The following is a 20,004-nucleotide window of genomic DNA, read 5'->3' on the forward strand; positions in this document are numbered from 1 at the left end:
ATTTTTAACATATTATTTGTGTAATATAATTTATTAGCATGCTGGCAATAAATTTATATCCATATTTGGCTGTAGTCAGGAAAATTTTTTCATATACAGGTAAAAATGTAGTTCACCCTTAGCTTTTTTGGATAAGAGTGTATATAACTGCTTTGTTGACTTTCAGACATTCGATAATTTAGATCAGAAAAAGCATGAGTGGTACATGAAACGTAAAAGTGGAGAAGAATCTGATATATCTATTACAGAATTTCAAAGATAATGCAGAAGCTGCTGCTGTGAAAAAAATTTGAGAAAACAGGAAGATGGTTTCAAATAATAAGCGATAGGTAAAAACAATGAGACCCAATAACAATAAGAGTCATTATCATGTTCCTTTTAGAGTTACATGGTGATCAGTATTCATTTTAAAAATTTATGGAATTTACAACCGTGCTAAAAAAACTTTTTTATTATTGCGACGTCTCGATCTTCACATCAAGATCATCATCTGGAGCATACATCAATATACAAGACAAGCTGAGTTACATTATTAACTGTAAGCGTCAAAGCTGTATAACTGAGAGGAGACCTCCACATAGCCTTTAAAGGAATGTGGAGAACCGACCAGGGCTTCTGACCTAATGTCCAATCCTGACCTTCTCGTGGTGAACCCTGTTGGGTATCTACTTGGATACTGAACGGATGAGGATGGGCTGGCAATTTGGAATTTAGCCGACCAAATTGTATTCTTATTGGTTAAACCAAAATAAAAAATGATGGTACAACATGACAGAATTTCATGCCGGCTGGGATGTCACCAGGTTAAACAAGGCCCCAGTTGTTTTTGCCAGGGAACCAGGGCGAACAGCAAAAACTCAGCTACTGGAACAAATCTGAAAACACACCCCAACTCAACATCACCAGAGTTAAAGATCGGTACTATCAACATAAGAAGCCTGAATGGCAAAGAAATGGAGCTAGCTGAGGAATTAGAGAAGTACCAAATCGACATTATAGGGATGACTGAAACAAAAAAGGCAAAAACTGGTGAGATCTTTCTGAACAATAAATACAAAATGTTATATTCAGGCAAAACAATCAAGGAAAAGAAGGAATAGCCATAGTATTCAACACAAAATACGAGGATAATCTTCTTGAATGGCAGTCAGTCTCAAGTAGAGTAATGTGGGCAAATATGAGAATGGGGAACCAGACAATGAGACTTATTTGTGCCTATGGTCCCACAGAAGGTCCTTCTAAGGTAGAAGTGGAGAATTTTTTGAGGCTTTAGAAAAAGCAACTGAGACAATGAAAAAGGAAAAGTTGGCCCTTGTTGAGGATCTAAATAGCAGAGTAGGAAATGATTGTGAGACATACAAAAATATTTTGGGAAAATTTGGAGAAAAGAGCGAAGCTAATAATAATTGCAAATATCTGGTGGATTTCTGCTCAGGACATGGACTGGTTATTACTAACACCATGTTCCAACATAAAAATGTGCACAAATTCACATGGAGAGAAGAGGCAAGGAATAAGAAAAGTCTCATTGACTATGTTATTGTTGATAGTGATGTTTTCTCCCTGGTGCAGAACACCAGAGAGCGCAGAAGATTTGAAACTGGAAGTGATCACTATTTAGTCTTGGGCAGGATAAAATTGAATTTCATATTGAAAAGAATAATATGTAAGAAAGTTTTAAAGCGAAGAAAAGTTGAGCAGCTCTCAGATGTGAACTGTAGACTAAAATACACAAAGATTATTGAAGAAAGAATGAAAGAGTTTGAGAACAGGAATCAAACCTTGGAGATTCAGTGGCAAGCCTTGAAGAAAGCCCTGATTGATTCAGCTAGAGAGGTATATGGTGAAGTTGTCTTCACCTCCAAGGAGTCCGAAGAATCATCGCGGGAGGACACCTACTGTACAACTCTCCGTCTCCACCACTACCGAACCTCTACTACCAATCAACTATATCAGCGCCATCTTTTCTGGGAGAAAAAATCCTGCTACCTCTGTATGAGATCGGCTAACTCACCTTCAATTGAAAAAGTCCATATAAAGATTCCTCCCATCACTATGGGAATCGAACTCAGGCTTTTTCCAATCGAAGGGCACAATGTACCGTCGTTCTTCCCATTGCACTACGGAGGCGCTTAATGATATGAGGATGCAAGTAGTAAATGATATCAGGATGCAAGTAGTAAAAAAATAAAAATAAAATAAAATAAAAGCCTCCTCTGTTAATGACATGTTTTAGTAGTTGCTGTTCAGACAAGTCTTAAATGGTGTGGGATAGAGGTGAATAGAATCAAATACTTGGTGGGATGTTGTTATAGACCCGGTAATGTGGATGGTGGTGATAGTGAAATGTATAGTCAAATAAGCCAAGCAAATAAGAAAAGGGTGATCATTATGGGTGATTTTAATTATGGCAATATAGACTGGAATGAAGAGATAGCAACTGGAAGTAAAGAAAATTAGTTTATTGAGTTTTTGAGGGATAACTACCTCAGACAGTATGTAACAGAGGGCACACGAGGATTAAGGGTCTTGGATTTGGTTATCTCATCAGAGGATGTAATTATAAATGAGGTGTCAAATCATCCACCAATTGGTGAAAGTGACCATGAGGTGATTACCTGGGTGGTAGCCAGCAGTGCAAGGACACCTGTGAAAAAAGGGTATATGTGGAACTACAAGGGAGGGGGGGGGTGATTATGAAGAGCTCAGGAGACAGCTTGCAGGTGTAGCATGGAATGAGGAGTTGCTGGAAAAGAGATCAATGCAGCTTGGGGGATTTTCAAAAAATATTTAGTAGATGCAATGTCTAAATGTATACCATGGGTGAGAAGGTTAAATAAGGTAGGTGTGAGATGGATGAATAAAGAGATTAAGCATGCAATACAGAGAAAAAGGGCATTGTGGAGGCAGCATAAGAGAAGTGGAAGTAACCAATTTCATGAGGTCTACAAAAACCAGGCAAGGAGGGTGACTTGGTTGGTGAGAGTAGCTAAAGAGAGGTATAAACAGCAGTTAGCTAATGAAGCCAAATAGAATCCTAGGGTGTTCTTTCGATATGTAGCCAGCAAAAGAAAGAATGATTATGGAAGGATGACATTGATTGGAGGAAATGGTATAAAGAGCTGTTGCAGAATGTGTGGTGGAGATACTTAATGAGCAGTTCATAAAGATCTTTCAATCTTGTGAATGTGACTTCATGGAGAGATTGAGAGCAGTTGATGATGGAAAGGAGAGACTGACTGTAAGTGAGCAAGAGGTGTTTGGGGAGTTGAGTAAACTAGATGTAAATAAGGCTGTGGGACTTGATAACATATCACCACGTATTCCGAAGGAATGTGACAGAGAGTTGACACCTGCCTTGACATATTTTTTTAATACGAGTCTTGCACTTGGTCAAGTTCCTAAAGAGTGAAAGTAGGGCAAGATTGTGCCATTTGATAAAGGAGGTGATCAAACTCAAGCATCAAACTATAGGCCTATTTCTGTATCGGGTGTTGTGGTTAAGTTGTTGGAGAAGCTTGTGAGAACTAGGATCCAGAGTTGGGTTGACAACAATGGTATAATCTTTGATGGACAGCATGGATTTGCTAAAGGGAGGTCATGTTTTATTAATCTACTTACTTATTACAATAAAGTGACTGTTTCCTTGGACAGAGGAGAAGGATACACAGTAATATACTTGGATTTCGCAAAGGCTTTTGATAGAGTACCTCATGATAAATTGACAGTCAAACTAGAGCAAATGGGGTTGGATATTAGATTAGTGCATTGGATTGGAGACTGGCTATCTGATAGGTATCAACAAGTTGTGTATGGGGGTGTGATATCCAGGAAAAGGAAAGTCACTAGTGGAGTGCCTCAGGGGTCTGTTTTAGGGCCATTACTATTTAACTTGTATATTAATGATATTGGCAAAGATTTGGATGGAGATATTCAGTTGTTTGCAGATGATGCAAAGTTGGGACGAACCATAAAGAGTAGTGAAGATGATGTGCCTTGCAAGAAGACTTGAATAAACTGAGTGATTGGGCAAGCAAATGGGGATGTGAGTACAATGTTGCAAAATGTAAGGTTTTAAAATTTGGAAAACAAAGATGGGATGCAGAATTTATGCTTGGTGAGAATATATTGTTGGAGGTAGAGGAAATAAGAGATCTGGGGGTGATAGTGGATAAGGATCTAAAATTTAGGGGACACATCGCCAAAATTGTGAAGACAACACAAAGACTTCTGGGAATGATGCAGAGGACACTGATAAGTACTGAGATTCTTGTTCAGTTGTATAAGGCTTTGATTAGGCCACACATGGACTATTGTGCCCAGATTTGGTCACCGGGTTTTCAGAAGGATGAAGAGATGTTGGAAATGGTCCAAAGGTGACTAACTAAGGTAGTTTCTGACCTCTGGAATGTTGAGTATGAGGAAAGATTGAGAAGATGTAATTTGCAGAGTCTGGTGGAAAGAAGGAAGAGGGGGGAGATATGATAGAGACCTACAAGTTGGTAAGGGGTTGTTATAAAATCAATGATGGAGAGGTTCTACAGAGAATAGTGGGAGATCAGGGGAGAACCAGAGGTCATCCCTGGATACTGTATACAGAGGGTGTGAGTAGGGGAGTGAGAGGCAGATTTTTTTCATGCAGAGCTGTGAATAATTGGAATGCCTTGCCTGAGAGTGTGGTGTCTGCAAGGAGTTTGAACGTGTTTAAGACATGGTATGATGAGATGTGTGTGTGATAAAAGGACCTCCCAGATGAGTCTTTGACTCCATGAGGTCTTGGGAAATAATAATAATAATAAATGTACTAAAAATAGCCACAAATAAACATCCAGCTGATAACAGCCCTGTGTCCAGATGGCTTGTGGCTACAAGAGGTTGATGAAAGATTATAAAAATTGGGCAATCTAACAGATACAATTGATTAAATGGCAGTGCAATAGAACGGTGGTCTGTAAAGGAACATAATGAAACATGATGCATCCAATCCTTCATGGATGGAATATGGCAATGGACAATTTCACCGATCTACTTGCATATCTAAAAACAGTTATGGACAGCAGCCGATTTCATATGGAGGTTACAGAGTATTTTCTCTGGAAATTTGGATTTTTCATTTGACATATAGGCAAATCAGCAAACAGAAAATACGAGATTTACAGACAAAAAAAAATACTATTGATGGCGGTGAGCAGTAGATCGCATTGCTTGTTGATGGTCGTAGTGTGTATTTGGAGGATGAAATACAGGAGACAATGATATAAGTTGTGTAGTGGAGTAGTGTGCTCTCCCATGATGAGTCCAAGGACTCCATGGAGGTGTCATGTAATAATAATAATAACATCCCTTAGATGCTCATTCAAACTGAGATATGATGGATGAGCTGTTTACAACAGTGATTCACTACAAGTTGGTAAGGGATTGTATATGATTTTCAATAAAATAAAATATATACTCACAATATTAAAATTTGGAAGGAGAGAGCGAAAAAACATGCTGAGTACTCCCTGGTCTTCTGTTGAAGTAGATCTGTGGATCAAATAATTCAGAGATTTATATATCTATAATAAGTGGAGATGATTTACCTTTATTAATAATATGCAAGCAACATTATATCATTACATAAAAAATTGCCTGCCCCCCCCCACCCCCCCCCCCCCCCACCCCCCCCCCCCCCCACCCCCCCCCCCCCCCACCCCCCCCCCCCCCCACCCCCCCCCCCCCCCACCCCCCCCCCCCCCCACCCCCCCCCCCCCCCACCCCCCCCCCCCCCCACCCCCCCCCCCCCCCACCCCCCCCCCCCCCCACCCCCCCCCCCCCCCACCCCCCCCCCCCCCCACCCCCCCCCCCCCCCACCCCCCCCCCCCCCCACCCCCCCCCCCCCCCACCCCCCCCCCCCCCCACCCCCCCCCCCCCCCACCCCCCCCCCCCCCCACCCCCCCCCCCCCCCACCCCCCCCCCCCCCCACCCCCCCCCCCCCCCACCCCCCCCCCCCCCCACCCCCCCCCCCCCCCACCCCCCCCCCCCCCCACCCCCCCCCCCCCCCACCCCCCCCCCCCCCCACCCCCCCCCCCCCCCACCCCCCCCCCCCCCCACCCCCCCCCCCCCCCACCCCCCCCCCCCCCCACCCCCCCCCCATCCGACTACAGTCCTGCTGCCAACAGGGTCCTGCCTTGGTAAGATTCCTTTGTTCCTTTTGTGGGTTCTTTGGGCCTATTTACAGCATTCCGCTATACCTAAGAGTTAGATTTTTATAGGAATAGACTATCTTTGGAAAGTCTTTTCCCTTTTCTTTGAGTAATGTCTTCGGTTTTACCGAGGGTAAGAACCCTTGGGTTCGAAATCGATACAGATATACTGAAGAGGACGTTTGCGAAAACTATAATTGGCTGCGTCAGGGCAGACAATATCTCTGGTTTTACCCCCTATAGGGGTGGAAGGTTTCAAATTGTCTGCACAAACGCTGCAACGAAAGAAAAACTACTGAAAGGAGTCGAGTGCCAGGGGAAAGTTTTTCATCCTTTGTGGTGGGAAGCATTTCAAAAAAAGTTAAAATAGATAGGTTCCTACTAGAGTATTTAGAAGAAGACAATGACATAATAATTAAAGTCTTCTCGAAATGGGGAGCCGTGCGGGATATTCAAATTGGCACGGCGCTGACTTTCCTCAGTGGAAGTCAGGCGAAGTTACGTTTTCAATTATGATGAAGGCAGAAACTGTATACAAAACTACAAAACTGTATATTGGGTTGGAGGTCGACTGAAGTAGGTCACTGATATATATAGCAGGGAAGAGAGTTGGTGAGAGGACAGAACCTTGTGGAATGCCAGCAATGTTGAATGGTGAGAGGATAAGGAACCATTCACCACAACACATAGTGTGCATCCAGACAAAAAGCTGGCAATCCAATTACAGAAGTCCTGAGACAGGCCAAACAATGGTAGTTTTCTTAGTAAACCTTTGAGCCAGACCCAGTCAAAAGCTTGGCAGATATCAAGTGCAACCACTTGAGATTTGCCAAATTCTCCATGGCATTTGTTCAGAGATGGGTGGCACATGTGAGAAGATCTCCTGTTGATTGGCAGCGACGGAATTCATACTGGCAGTCATTTATTAGGTGGATGCCTTCAAGGTAGTGTGGAAGTTGGGAATTGATGATTTTTTTCATCACTTTGTATGGGACTGAGGTGAGCGAGATAGGGAAGTAGTTGGATGGCAGTGACTTGTCACCCTGCTTGGTAATGGGTTGAATATAGGCCAATTAACAGGCTTGGGATAGATACCAGTGGAGTAAGAGAAGATATAGGAAGAGTCAGTTCTAGTGCATAAACTTTCAGGACAATTGTAAGAATGCCATCAGGGCCAGGAGACTTTTTTGTGTCTAATTTGGACTATTTTTCTGATCTTTTTCTGGCAAAAGGATATGGGATGCATTGTATGTTGGGCATCTGGAATGGTTGGAGGGGGGGGGGGAGCATTGGAAGCAAAGGATGAAGCCAGAAGATTGGCTTTTTCTGTGGGTGATGATGCAACAAAGCGATCTGGATATGACAGGAGTTAGAATAGTACTGGGCAGAAGCTATGACCAGTTGCTTTGGCAAGAGGCCAAAAGGCTCATATGCTGTTTGGACAGGGTGCTACTTTCCTGCTTTTTGTTCTTTCAAACTTTGTTTTGGAAGCATCGATTTTTTTTTTTCTTTTCTGCATCTATTTCGGGCTCTAAAGGGGAATGGAGTTCTTGATTTGAGCCAGTTATGTTATGTTTGGATTTTCATTTGTACAGCATTGGCATATCTTTTGGAGAACCAGGATTTAGTTAGGGAACGGCAGTTCAGAGTAATGTGGGGGATGCACGTTTCCATGCTGGTGGGGATTACTTTGGTGATAATTTCGATGCATATGTTTGGATTGGAAGGCTGGAAGCAATAGTCCAACCATGGGAATGAGGCATAGAAGTCGCAGAGGCTGTCCCACTTGGCACTGTGATAATGCCAAACTACTCTTGTATGGGAGTGGCTGTGTAAGCAGTGCTGCATGGGGGAGGAGATGAGCACTAGTTTGTGGTCAGAATTATGTAGGGGGGCCCACTACATTCACTGTGTATTTGGAAGAGTCACTGGTGAGGAAGAGATCTAGGGTGTTTGGGGAGTGGTTTGGGTTATCTGGTATTCTGGTTGACATCTGAATAAGTTGTGTAAGGTAGTTAATGTGGCAAATGTTTCAGCATCTCTGCCTGCAAGATCTGTACAATTGGAGGTGGAAAGCCAGTTGGTGTTGTGGACATTAAGATCTCCTAGACGGATGATTTCGCTGTCAGGAAAGTGGGACTGGAAAAAATCAATTTTTAAGGAGAGAAAATTAAACAGCTCAGTGTGGTTGGTTGCATTGGGGGAGTGATAGAGACAGCAAATGAATTTCACTGAGTGGGAAAGGGACATTTTCAACCAAAGAAGGTCAAAGTTGGGTGATTCTAGGTTGGATTCTAGGATTCTAGGTCTGGCAAGGTATATCAGAGCAGATGTATGCACAGATGCCACCCTTGGGTCAAAAGGAGTTAAAGAATGTGTAGTTTGCAAGGTCAAGATGAACAGTGCTGGGGGGGGGGGATTTCTGTTTTTGTCAGAAAGAGTAGGTGGGGTTTGGTAGATTGAAGATGTCTACAACGTGAATACCCTGCTGACCACTCAACAGAAGTATAGTCTAAAGGTCACTGAGACAGTCAATACCACCACATGCTATGTCTAGCAACAAGTGTAGTGAGCTATTGTATGAAGAAGGGGTTGGATCATATTGCACAAGTTGTTGACCGAGTCTACACTACCAGTGTTACGGAATTTTATAAATCATCTGGAAGGCAAAATGTTTAACTAAATGTACGGAATGCTGTCCACAATGTTGTTTTTTGAGTTTGCACAAAACACAATTTGAGTTTGCTGGAACAAGGAAGTTACTGTTTGAAGTTTTCAAGAGACCTGGCTTTCAGAGGCAGATGCACTAACTGGTTTCCAGTGTTAAGGATACAGTAATTTTAGGAAGGATAGACAAAATAGGTGAAGAAGGGTTGCTAATGACATAGGATGATTCGAGTCCAGTTAGGGCAGAAAGCTATGATTGCAGTACTAGTAACAATTTTTAATGTGGAAGTGAGTTTGTAGCCATCAGGTGTAAGGCAGAGTCTAACAACATCAAATACATGGTGGAGTGCTGTTACAGACCTAGTGGATCAGTTGCTAGTGATAACAAAATGCATTACCAAATAAACATAATGGGTATAAACAAAGTAATCATCATCATGAGTGGCTTCAATTATCTGAACATTGAGTGAGTAGCAGTGAAATCTCATGAGAAGAAGAGAACTGAATTTATTGAACTGTTATTATTATTATGGGCAACTCCAAGGAGTCCTTAGACTCATCGAGAGAGGCCTAACATCATGTCAAGAACTATTCGACATTCACACAGTATCTATCATACCTTGCCTTGAACTCATTCACAGTCATGGCACCAACAACAGACTCTGGCAGCTTATTCTACTCATTCACCACTCTCCAAGTAAAAAACCTAGCTCTAACACCCTTGCTAACCACACTCTTGCCCAGCTTCCATATATGGCCCCTAGTCCTCCCAACGCCAGTCCTATTCTCAAAAATATCTTCTGAATTAATCTTATAGAAACTCTTCAGTAATTTGAATATCTCAATCACTCCTTTTCCGCATATCAACCCATTTCTGCAACCCACAAATCTTCAACCTGTTCTCATAAGGTTCATTCCATAGTCCTGCTATTATCTTGGTCACTCGTCTCTGGATCCTCTCCACCTCCTCCTCCTCCCAATCAAGAAGAAACCCTGGCGCCCATATCTGGGCACAGTAGTCTAGATGGGGGTCTTATCAAGGCTCGGTACAGAGGTACAATAACTTGCTTGTCGCTGCTCGTCAAGGTATTTTTCAACAACCAAGTGAGTTGATGAGCTGATTTAACTACTTTTTTAGCAATGTGCACTATAAACTTCATCTCTCTATCCACCAACACTCCCAAATCCCTGGCCTCATCAATCTCCTGGAGTACAGTTCCACCAATGTGGTATACTGCTGCTAATCTTTTCACCCCAAAATGCATAACCTTACATTTTGTCACATTAAATTGACATCCATTCTCCTTAGCCCAGAACTCCAATCTATCCAAGTCGTCCTGCAAGATTTTGACATCCTGTGCACTCACTATTGCTCGACCCAACTTTGCATCATCAGCAAACAAATGAACACTTCTTCTCAGATCCTTTCCTATATCGTTAATGAACAAATTGAGAAGTAGTGGTCCAAGAACAGAACCCTGTGGCACACCATTAGTCACAGGCCGTCTTTTGGACTCTACTCCTGAGTAAACTACTCTCTGGTATCTCTCCATCAACCACCCTCCTATCCATCTCACCAACCACCCTATATCCATTCCCATATGTTGCAGTTTACTGATGAGAATTCCATGTGGTATCCTGTCAAAGGCCTTAGCAAGGTCCAGTAGAATCACTGTAAACCCATTACCCTTATCCAGTTCGGCCGTCACTGTGTTATAAAACCCGAGCAAGTTACTGAGGCATGATATACCCTTCACAAAACCATTGTCCCCCCCCCATACAGTATCTCATTTTCATCAATCCATTCCTGTATTTTTCCCTTGACTACTTTCTCCAAGACCTTGACAATGACTCCTGATATGCTGATCAGTCGGTAATTTGCAACAGTAGTCTTGGATCCTCCTTTATGCAGTGGAACTATTTCCCTCTCTTACCACCCCTTTGGAACTAAACCAGACCCCAGACTCAGATTAAAAAATAAGGTCAAGGGCATTGACAATTCTTTAGTCGCTTCATGTAAGACCCATGCTGATATACCATCCAATCCCACAGATGTATTCACATTAAGGTTCTGTAATAGACTATTCACCTCCACTTCATTCACCACAATTCCCATATAGACTAATGGTTCCTTCATTCCTTTATTGTCACCACCTGGATGATATATCTTGCAAAGTGCTTACTCAGTAATTCCACTATATCGACTAATTCAGTGACCTCCCTACCATCGGCATTCCTTAAAATCATTCTGCTGTGTACAGTTTTTCTTTTACTTGCAGCATATTGAAAGAACAGTTTGAGATTCTCTTTAGCTTGCATGCCTAATTTCCTTTCATAATCCTCTTTTGATTTTCTTATCAAACTCAATACCCTTCTGGCCTGCGCTTTATACTAGTCATCTGCTTGCAGGTCGCTTTTCTCCTTAAATTCCTTCCACAGTTGTTTCTTTTTTTGCAACTCAGCGTTATTCATCCATTTAACCCGTACGTGATTTACTATCGGACTCTAGGTATACAGTCAGCCATAACTTGCAAATGCTCCTTGACCTCTTCCCATGCTCCATCAACATCCAGCCCTAGTTTGTCAGCTCTAGAAGAAACTGATCAGGCTAATAATATTGGATGTTAGCAGGCAGGAAGTTGAAGTTCAAGTGTGAGATAGCAAATATTGTAAATACAACTGAAAAGATAATGGCAATGCTGAAATGAACCTTGACATGTAAAGATGAGTCATTTTGCCTCTTTATAAGGCCTTGATAAGACCTCACTTGGACTATTACATGCAGGTCAGGTCTTCTGGTATCCATGGTGATTCTGATACAGTGGAGAGAGTGCAAAGGAGAGTGTCAAAAATGATATTAGGATTGCAGAATGCTGATTATGAAAACAGATTAAGAATTTGTTGGCTGCAGACACTAGCAAATAGGAGAAAGAGGGTGATATGATCGAGACTTACTATCTTCTGAAAGGGTTATACAGAATCTCTCAGGAGATGGAATTTTTAATTTTATGGTGGGTGGGGAAAGGATGCAAGGAAATCTATGGAAGTTAAGAATGAATGCTGTCAAGAAGGAATGAGAGCTAGATTTTTTCTCTCACAAAGTAGTGCGTGATTGGAATGAATTGCCTTTGGATGTTGTGTGTGTGCAAGCAGTGTGAATGAATTGACATTATTTACACACACACTTGAGTTCTTGGCTTCCTGGAGGTCTTTCTTAATAATAATAGTTAAAGCCATTCACAGCATGTAATCAGTCTTCTGTCTGCTAATTCACAAGCCGCACCTTTCACACTTTTCCAGTGCTATCCTCTACTTATCTAGCATCAAATGTAAGTTTTCTGGGTCATTGAACATCAGGACAATGTCAGCATATAAAATATCCTATGAGACAGGTTGCTGAATGACAGTCCATGAACAAGTTAAACAGATGTGGGCTTAGCACAGTTCCTTGATGTACTCCTACCTTGATTTCCAATTCTTTATCAGTTCCTGTTGAGCCTCTCACTTTGGTTGTGACATTCTAGTGCATGTCTTTCATTTGGTTAATATAATATTCTGGGACCTTCTGTGATCTCAGTGCTTGTCATATTAATTTCTGTGGAATCCAATCAAAGGCCCTTTTTGAAGTCAATAAACACTAAGTGCAGTGTCTTTTTATTATCTTTGTGCCTTTCTAGTAATTTTCAATTAAGTGTATTGCATCAATTGAGGATTTTCCTGAGACAAAGCAATGCTTTTCAGTGATGTTTGTCAGCTCCTGAAACCTGTGAATCTGTTTGAAAAGATTTATCAGGAAGGTCACACCCATCACACCTAATCTTTTCCACAATTCAACCGGGATATCATCAGATTTTGTGGCTTTGTTGTTTGCCATTTTGTCAATTGTTCTCTTTACTTATAATTTATATTTATTAATACAAATTTAATATTTATAAATATTTGATATTTAATTTAATATAAATTAAATATATTTCATATTTATTTAATAGGGAAATTTTCATTTTAAAGTACACATGAAATATACCTTGGTGGCCTGGTATAGGTTGTTATAGAATCATTTGGTGGTAGTGGATCAAAACCAAAGATTGGAGTGTTTGTTAGCTCCTGTAATTCAAATTAGAACAAAGTTTAGTTAACTTCTGTGAAGGATTTTTAATAGATCACTTTTATTCCAAAACTACAGTTTAAGACTTTTAATAGTGCTTCATGGCATAAATGTGACCAAGAAAGGGAAAAAAAAATTTTGAATTATTTTTTTCCTTTCCAATATTTCCAATATTCCACTTGCCAATATTTCACTGGTTTTCTACCCAGCATCTTCAGAGTACAAATTATAACTGTTAGAAGCAAACAAGCACTAAACTAAATCATTAGAATTCAAACTATAACTAAAACAGAACTAATGTTCAAACATGGTGCCCTCTATAAAACCAACAAAATATTAGTAAGTTCAATAAATTATTTTTCTCTCTCTTGGTATTGTTTATACTGTGAAGCACTATTATGAATAATCAAGAACACCTATGCCTGTCTATATGTATACAGTTTAAAACATTCACTAACCTGCAACATTTCATCATTCCATTATCAATATTATACACTCAATGGACAAATCATTAGAGACAGAGGTGATGGGAAGATGACACTAGCATCGCCTGCACAGAGTGAAATGTACCCAAACTAAATGCAGACAGTAAATAGGCAGACGTTGGGCTTCCCAACAGTGTACACAATCAACAAACATGGGTAAATGTGGTGATCATAGCGATTTTGATCGTGGACATATTATCAGCATAAGACAGATTGGTCAAGTGGTAAGAACCATACAGTTCTCGAGCGCAACTGTATCAAGCATCCATCGCAAGTATACCATCAATGGATGTATCAGTGTGAGCAAGTCGTGGATGACCACATGCCATTGATAACCAGGATCAACGTAGATTGTCCAGGCTTGTATAGACCACCTACAGGACAATGGGCAGAAATCACATCAAGTTTCAATGTCAGAGGACCAAGCAGTGTCAGCAAGCAACACCTCGCCTGGTGTCAGGACTATCAAAACTGAATATCTACAGAGTGGACCAGAGTGGTCTGATGAATCCCATTATCGGTTGTACCGAGCTGATGGGAGGGTGAGGCTTAAGCCATGGCCCTGTCGAACAAGGTCAGCTCTGTGATAATTTGGGGCGCCTTCTCGTGTGACACATTAGGTCCCTTAGTGTGTCTAGAGAACTCCTTAAATACTGCGAGCTACCAGAATGTGCTAGATGATCATCTACACACTTTCATAGCCTTTGTGCATCCTGCAGTCAATAGTCTATTTCAGTAGGACAATGTGCTGGCCCATTGTGCCACAACCACCCAGTGGTCCCCATGGTTCCTGGATTTAAATTCAATCAAATCTCCTTGGGATGCCATAGAGTGAGACATCAAATCTATGTATCTGGGATCAACGTCTAATGCGCAGTTGTGGACAATGCTGCAATAGGCATGGCTGGAGTCAATGCCTTGGAGAGTACAAGCTGTTATTCACACTAAAGGAGGACCAACATACTATTAGGTAAGTATCGCTAATGTTTTGTCTACTGAGTGTATACAGGGTGATCAAAATTAAAGTATCTCTGTTTAAGGCCTTTTGGAGCACCACCTGGTGATCCAAATGCTACAAAACCGTACATTGTGCATCATGTGGAAGTGATATCCGAGGAAAAAAAAAGTTGTTCCAAAATTCACCATTAAGGGCACTTTATGATGTTTAAATGTAGATATAGTAATTTTTCTGGTAAGAAGGAGAAAAGTGACACAACCATAACTCATTTTTATGTACTTCCATTATGCATTCATGGGCTGTACTGTTCAATGTGCTATCCTTCCTGGTATGCCACAAACTGCATCCTTTGTACAGTGTGTTCTATAGCAGAACACAGCTAGTTGGGACTGATGTTGTACACATGCTGTGTTATGCTATCTTTTAGCGCTTACAAGTTATCAGGATGATCCCGATAAACCCTGTTTTTGAGAAATTCCCAGAAACAGAAGTCACAGCAAGGGATCAGATCAGGTATGAGTCAGCCATAGAGTGGGAAACACATGGCTGATCACTCTGGCTTTGATGAAATGTTCTAAAAGAACCTCCTGTGCAGATCGACTGATGTGTGGAAGGGCATAATCTTGGACGAAAATGACTGAATCCATGCACAGGTGCTACTATGGCACACAAAATGTACCACAGCGATGGTTTCAAAGAAGAATGGTCCAATGATAATGAAGCTGTAAACCTACACTAGACAGTAACTTTGGGTAAATGTAAAGGAATTTGTTGGATTGCATGCACGTTTTGCGTAGCCAATACCCTGGCAATTGTGGGTATTCACAGCTTCATTCAGGTGAAGCTGTGAACACAAAATCATCATCCACTCCATCAAGCAAGGGATGTTAAAGCAAATGTCATTTGTCTTTAAAAGTCCTGAAGGCACAACTCCTGTGTTAGGGTTATCTTGAATGGGCAGAAATGCAGAATCTTTCATAGAATTTCCCAGACAGTTGTATAATGCACATCCATGTGTCTTGATACAGCACATGCACTGTAGCAACCAATGCTGTTATTCATGGCCTGCTCCACAACAGCAGTAGCAACTTTATTTACTTGTTATGAATTGATTGGTTTTGGACCTCTGCTAGTTCAAAGTGAAAAAATGACTGCATTCATTGCAAAGCACATGGAGATAGTGGACCTAGTCAACATTTGTTCAGGCAATGACATTTGCAGAGTGCAGCAACAGCATTATAATTGTAGGTAGTACACAAGCAAAGCAGGTTGGGGCAGGATGGCAAGGTTAGTGCCATCACTGTGAACGGTAATAACAAACGGAATGAAGGGAAAAATCTTATGTTCATCTTTATAAAGCCTCCTGGCACCTGCTGAGTTGCATGATAAGCAAATTTGGTGCTTATAATGCCTTCTGGGTGAATTTTGGAACTACTTTTTTTTCCTCAGACATAAAAAACAGAAGATACAAAAAAGCATTTGCAAACATAAAAAATGGTGCTCCACAAGGCCTTAAATAGGCATACTTTAATTTTGATCTTGTATATAGAGAAAGATTGCTTTCTTAAATTGAAATTAAACTGGAGAATAATGCAGTTTATCATCTTCGTCATCATAATAAGACATCCTTAGTACAGTTATTAAACAACAGTAGGAATTACATTCACAAAAAAAACGCATTAGCATCAAATTAAATCAATAAACCAGTCAACCAAATTCACAAATTGCGAATTTGGCTGATTGGTTTATAGGTAGCAGGGAGTTTGTATTTCTTCATAATTTTTGACAAACGTTCAGAGATGCCTTTGATATATGGTATAGGAGTTCTACGGGCTTCTTCTTGTCTGGGTTGATGTGTAGGAGAGTGGCTAATAATATTTTGAGTTCTTACTGGATTATATCATTTAGTAAGGATGTATCTTTAATAATTTCCAATTCTTGTTTTAAAGATCCTTCAGAGGAACAAAATTTGTGCACTCTGGATACCAAAGATTTTATGATGCTGTATTTTTGAGATGGATGGTGAGCCGATGTATTGTGGATATAATGACCTGAAAATGTTGGTTTTTGATAGAAGTGGAAGAACCATGTTGTTTATGTTGGATGTGTACATCAAGGAAGGCAATACCTTGTAATGATTCTTTTTTTAGCGTGAATTTGATGCGAGGATGTAGTTTGTTGGTATTATTTAGAAATGAGTCAAGTTTTTGTTCCATGTGATACAGCCTTACTACAGACTGCAAAGACATCATCAACATATCGTAGCCATATCAATATTGACAAACAGGAAGATCTGTAAATAAATGCATCTCGGAACATCAAGACCACATCTGTCTTATCAAACCTCACAAATCTGGTCTCGTGCAACATGGAGTTGAAAATGCCAACCACAGGATCCAGTGGCAACACACCAAGCTACTACATAGATCCATATATAAACATGAGCATTTGTATAAAGAAAGTGTTGAAGCCTTACGTCACAGACCCAATCTTAACCATAACGACTGTCTCACTATCCCAGAAGTCTGGGAAATTGTTATCCTTAACCATATAAAATAAATTTATCAGTTATATTTTAATTTAATTTAATTACAGCCAATAGTTTTTAATCCTTAAACATGCTACTGTGTACATAGAGGGATTCCAATGTAAGTGTTAGATCTGAAATGGGCAACCTCACTTACAATGAGGTCACCCATCCAGAATCTAACAGAATATGCCCCACTAAAAGAGCATACTTGTCTTTTCAGCAATTAAGTTCATGTCATAGAAGAATTAATATCATGATCAATAAGATGAAAGAAATATTTAGTATAAGTTTTGATAGATTTAAATTAGAATTGTAAATGCAAAATAATCAAAGAGTATGTGTAAAGATAATTACTAGTGATTTATAACTACACATGCAAGAATGTCAGTACACTGCCTAAGAAAGGGCAAAGGTCGCTCAAATGCCACCGTAGTATTGTAAGCACCTGTGGGTGCTCGTTCGTGGAAAATATCTAGAGGCAAGCATTCCCGAAAATGGAAAACCGCGTATTGTGGTGCAATGAGGTCACCCAGTCGGGGACAAATCGAAAGGCCGAATATGCAAAATCTAACACGAAAAGAGGGCGCTGGAAAGGGAGAATATATGCAGCAACACAGGCCTGGATCCCCCCCCCCCCATTTGTTTGTTCCGGTTTTCTCTCCGTGTACTCCTCAGTGGTCAAAGATGTCCAACTCTTACGTTCCCGGAGTTGACTACTGTAAGTCCCGGAGAGGCATCACTGCAGAGTACGGCAGATAAAATTGCAGGCCATCGGCAAAGAAAGTGCACCGATGTAATTCTTGAAGTGAGTGCCAGACTTGAAGAATACACATGATTTCCACGTGGCAGCAGATCTTGAACAACAAAGTTTTCCACTACGAAGGAAGGACGGAAGGAACCCCGAAAACCTGTGCAGTGTAGATAAGTACTTTACATATTCTTTGTCCCTTAAACATTACGATGATTGTGAACGGAAGAAATTTTGTGTTTCAGAATAAAAAAATGAAAACTTTGAAGATTAAGCAGATTATAGAACGTTTTAAAGCTTATTAGACTGACTGTCCGAGAATCGTGAATTTGTTAGGAACCAATGTTTTAACCCATACGAAAGGGAAACAAGATGTGTTTTGTGCCTAACGAGCACCTGATCAACTGTATATAGTATTTTAACCATTTGAAGGAAATATTCTATGTAATGAGAAATTGTATATTTAAAGTATGAGAGAGTGAGTGAAACCTTAGATGATTTTAACTTAGTATTGCGTACATTATGTCTATGTCTTGTATTACTTACGAGTTCATTAAATATGTTTTATAGTTTCATATGTGTGTGATCTGACCATGTAGACTGACTCTTACCACTCATAAAAACTACAAACCTGTTTACCTGTATATGCACGCGGGGATACCCAGAGTAAGTTAAGAACGAAGGGCTACAACTGCAAGATTAGAACACCTACGGCCTCTGATTCAGTTGTAACCACATTGGCTGCATCTAATTTCTGTGACCCTCCCTAGGTTAAGATATACTCTGTACCTAAGCTCAGGCTGGCGCAGTATATAAATTTGCCTGAGAAAAAAGTGGATGCCTCACACAAGTTAGAGAGTAGGTAATCTAAGGGCCACGAATGAACAGAGAAACATAGTATAAGAAAAAAGAAAAATATAACAATGCTGCAGCTGACAGGATGTATTTGATCTGTGAAAGGGAGAGAATTTAATCAGATACAGTGAGTTGGTGTCAGTCACATGCGAAGAAAAAAAAAAAATCTTTTGAAAGGGAAATTTGAAATTTGAAATTTTGTAGTGTAAGCTAAAAAGGATAAGCATGTCTCTCCAAGCTAACTCAGAATTAAACAATCTAGAATTCTTTAAAATGGTGAAACCTCATCAGATTCTTCCTCAGTTCTCTGGAGAAGACTGATGATGTGGGAATTTTCTTTAAATACGCTGAAGACCTTAGGAGGGTGGGTAGATGGAGTAAATTCCAACGCCTAACATTGCTTCGCGGCACCTTGATAGGGAAGGCAAAGAAGTTTTTCCAATCACACCCCATTCTAGGAAAGACCCTAAGCTATGTGGAGTTTAAGGAAACACTCACCCTTAAATATTCAAAAAGGGGAGGGACTAATCCAATGCTCACAAAAATATACAAATGCTTGCAAGAAAAGGGGGAAGGGGTGACTAACTTCCTTAATAGGATACTATTACTCACTCATGAAATGTGGGCCTCCCCTGAGGAGGAAGCCCATATTGAATGGTTAGCTCTCGAACAATTTCAATCGGGACTCGCACTCAGATTGCAAGAGAGTACTTACATAAGAAAGGCAAAAAACCTAGAGGAGTGCTATGAAGCGGCTAAGGAAAGGGAAAGGGTGTTGGAAGGTTTGGATCAGGCCCTTGAGATAAGCAAACTGATGACAGGAAGATCAGAGGAAAGAAATTCCAAGGGAGACAGGGATCCGTTGAACACAAAAATAGATGATGAGTGTGAACCACATAGAATGCTGAGTGTAACCCCACCAGAGGCATAGAATGAAGGAAACCTTACCATGGTCGAAGGACTCATAGAGGGAACACCTTGTATATTTCTGTTAGACACAAGTGTGCAAGTTTCGATTGTCCCTTATTCATTGATCAAGGAACTTGATCCCCTCAGTCCCGAGAGCCTCATAGAGCTTCAGAAACCTCACACTCTAGTAGGCATAGCCAGGATCGAACTGTGTTCCACTATGAAAGTAACAGTGCAAATTTCTATTGCAGTAGCCCGCTAGAGGGCTAGATGGTCGGTTGTGTTTTCAGAGAGCTCCCAAAAGCTAAGTATAATTTTGAGTGAAAATTAGAATATAGGTTAAAATCATAACGTAATATTGTCAAATTTTGGTAACTTGTTGTGTCTGTGTGATTTTGGTGTGAATTCCGTTATTTAATTTAGTATTTAACGATACATTTCATAGATTTGAATATTGCGCCAATGCGACGTAAGATAATGGCGTCCAAAAATACGATGCCATTGTTCAAAAACTATAACGTGAAAGAGTTTGTCCAATGTGATGTGTGTGGGATGTATGCAT

General features: G+C 40.6%; 1 protein-coding gene across 2 annotated transcripts in view; it reads right to left on the minus strand.

Annotated features, from left to right (window-relative positions):
* The window catches only part of Nulp1 (Nuclear localized protein 1), a 362,638-nt gene that overhangs the window by 24,950 nt on the left and 317,684 nt on the right, over positions 1–20,004 (minus strand). For both annotated transcript variants that reach the window (XM_090397712.1, XM_090397711.1), the window contains exons 13-14: positions 12,877–12,956; positions 5,457–5,526 (exon numbers count right to left, since the gene is read on the minus strand). In XM_090397712.1, coding sequence (XP_090253838.1) covers positions 5,457–5,526; positions 12,877–12,956 — 150 coding nt within the window. The remainder of the gene's footprint in view (positions 1–5,456; positions 5,527–12,876; positions 12,957–20,004) is intronic.

The sequence above is a fragment of the Typopeltis vanoorti genome, chromosome 9 (genome assembly GCF_054136105.1).
Source record: "Typopeltis vanoorti isolate ZY-2024b chromosome 9, IOZ_Tvanoo_1.0, whole genome shotgun sequence".
NCBI classification, from domain to species: Eukaryota; Metazoa; Arthropoda; class Arachnida; order Uropygi; family Thelyphonidae; genus Typopeltis; species Typopeltis vanoorti.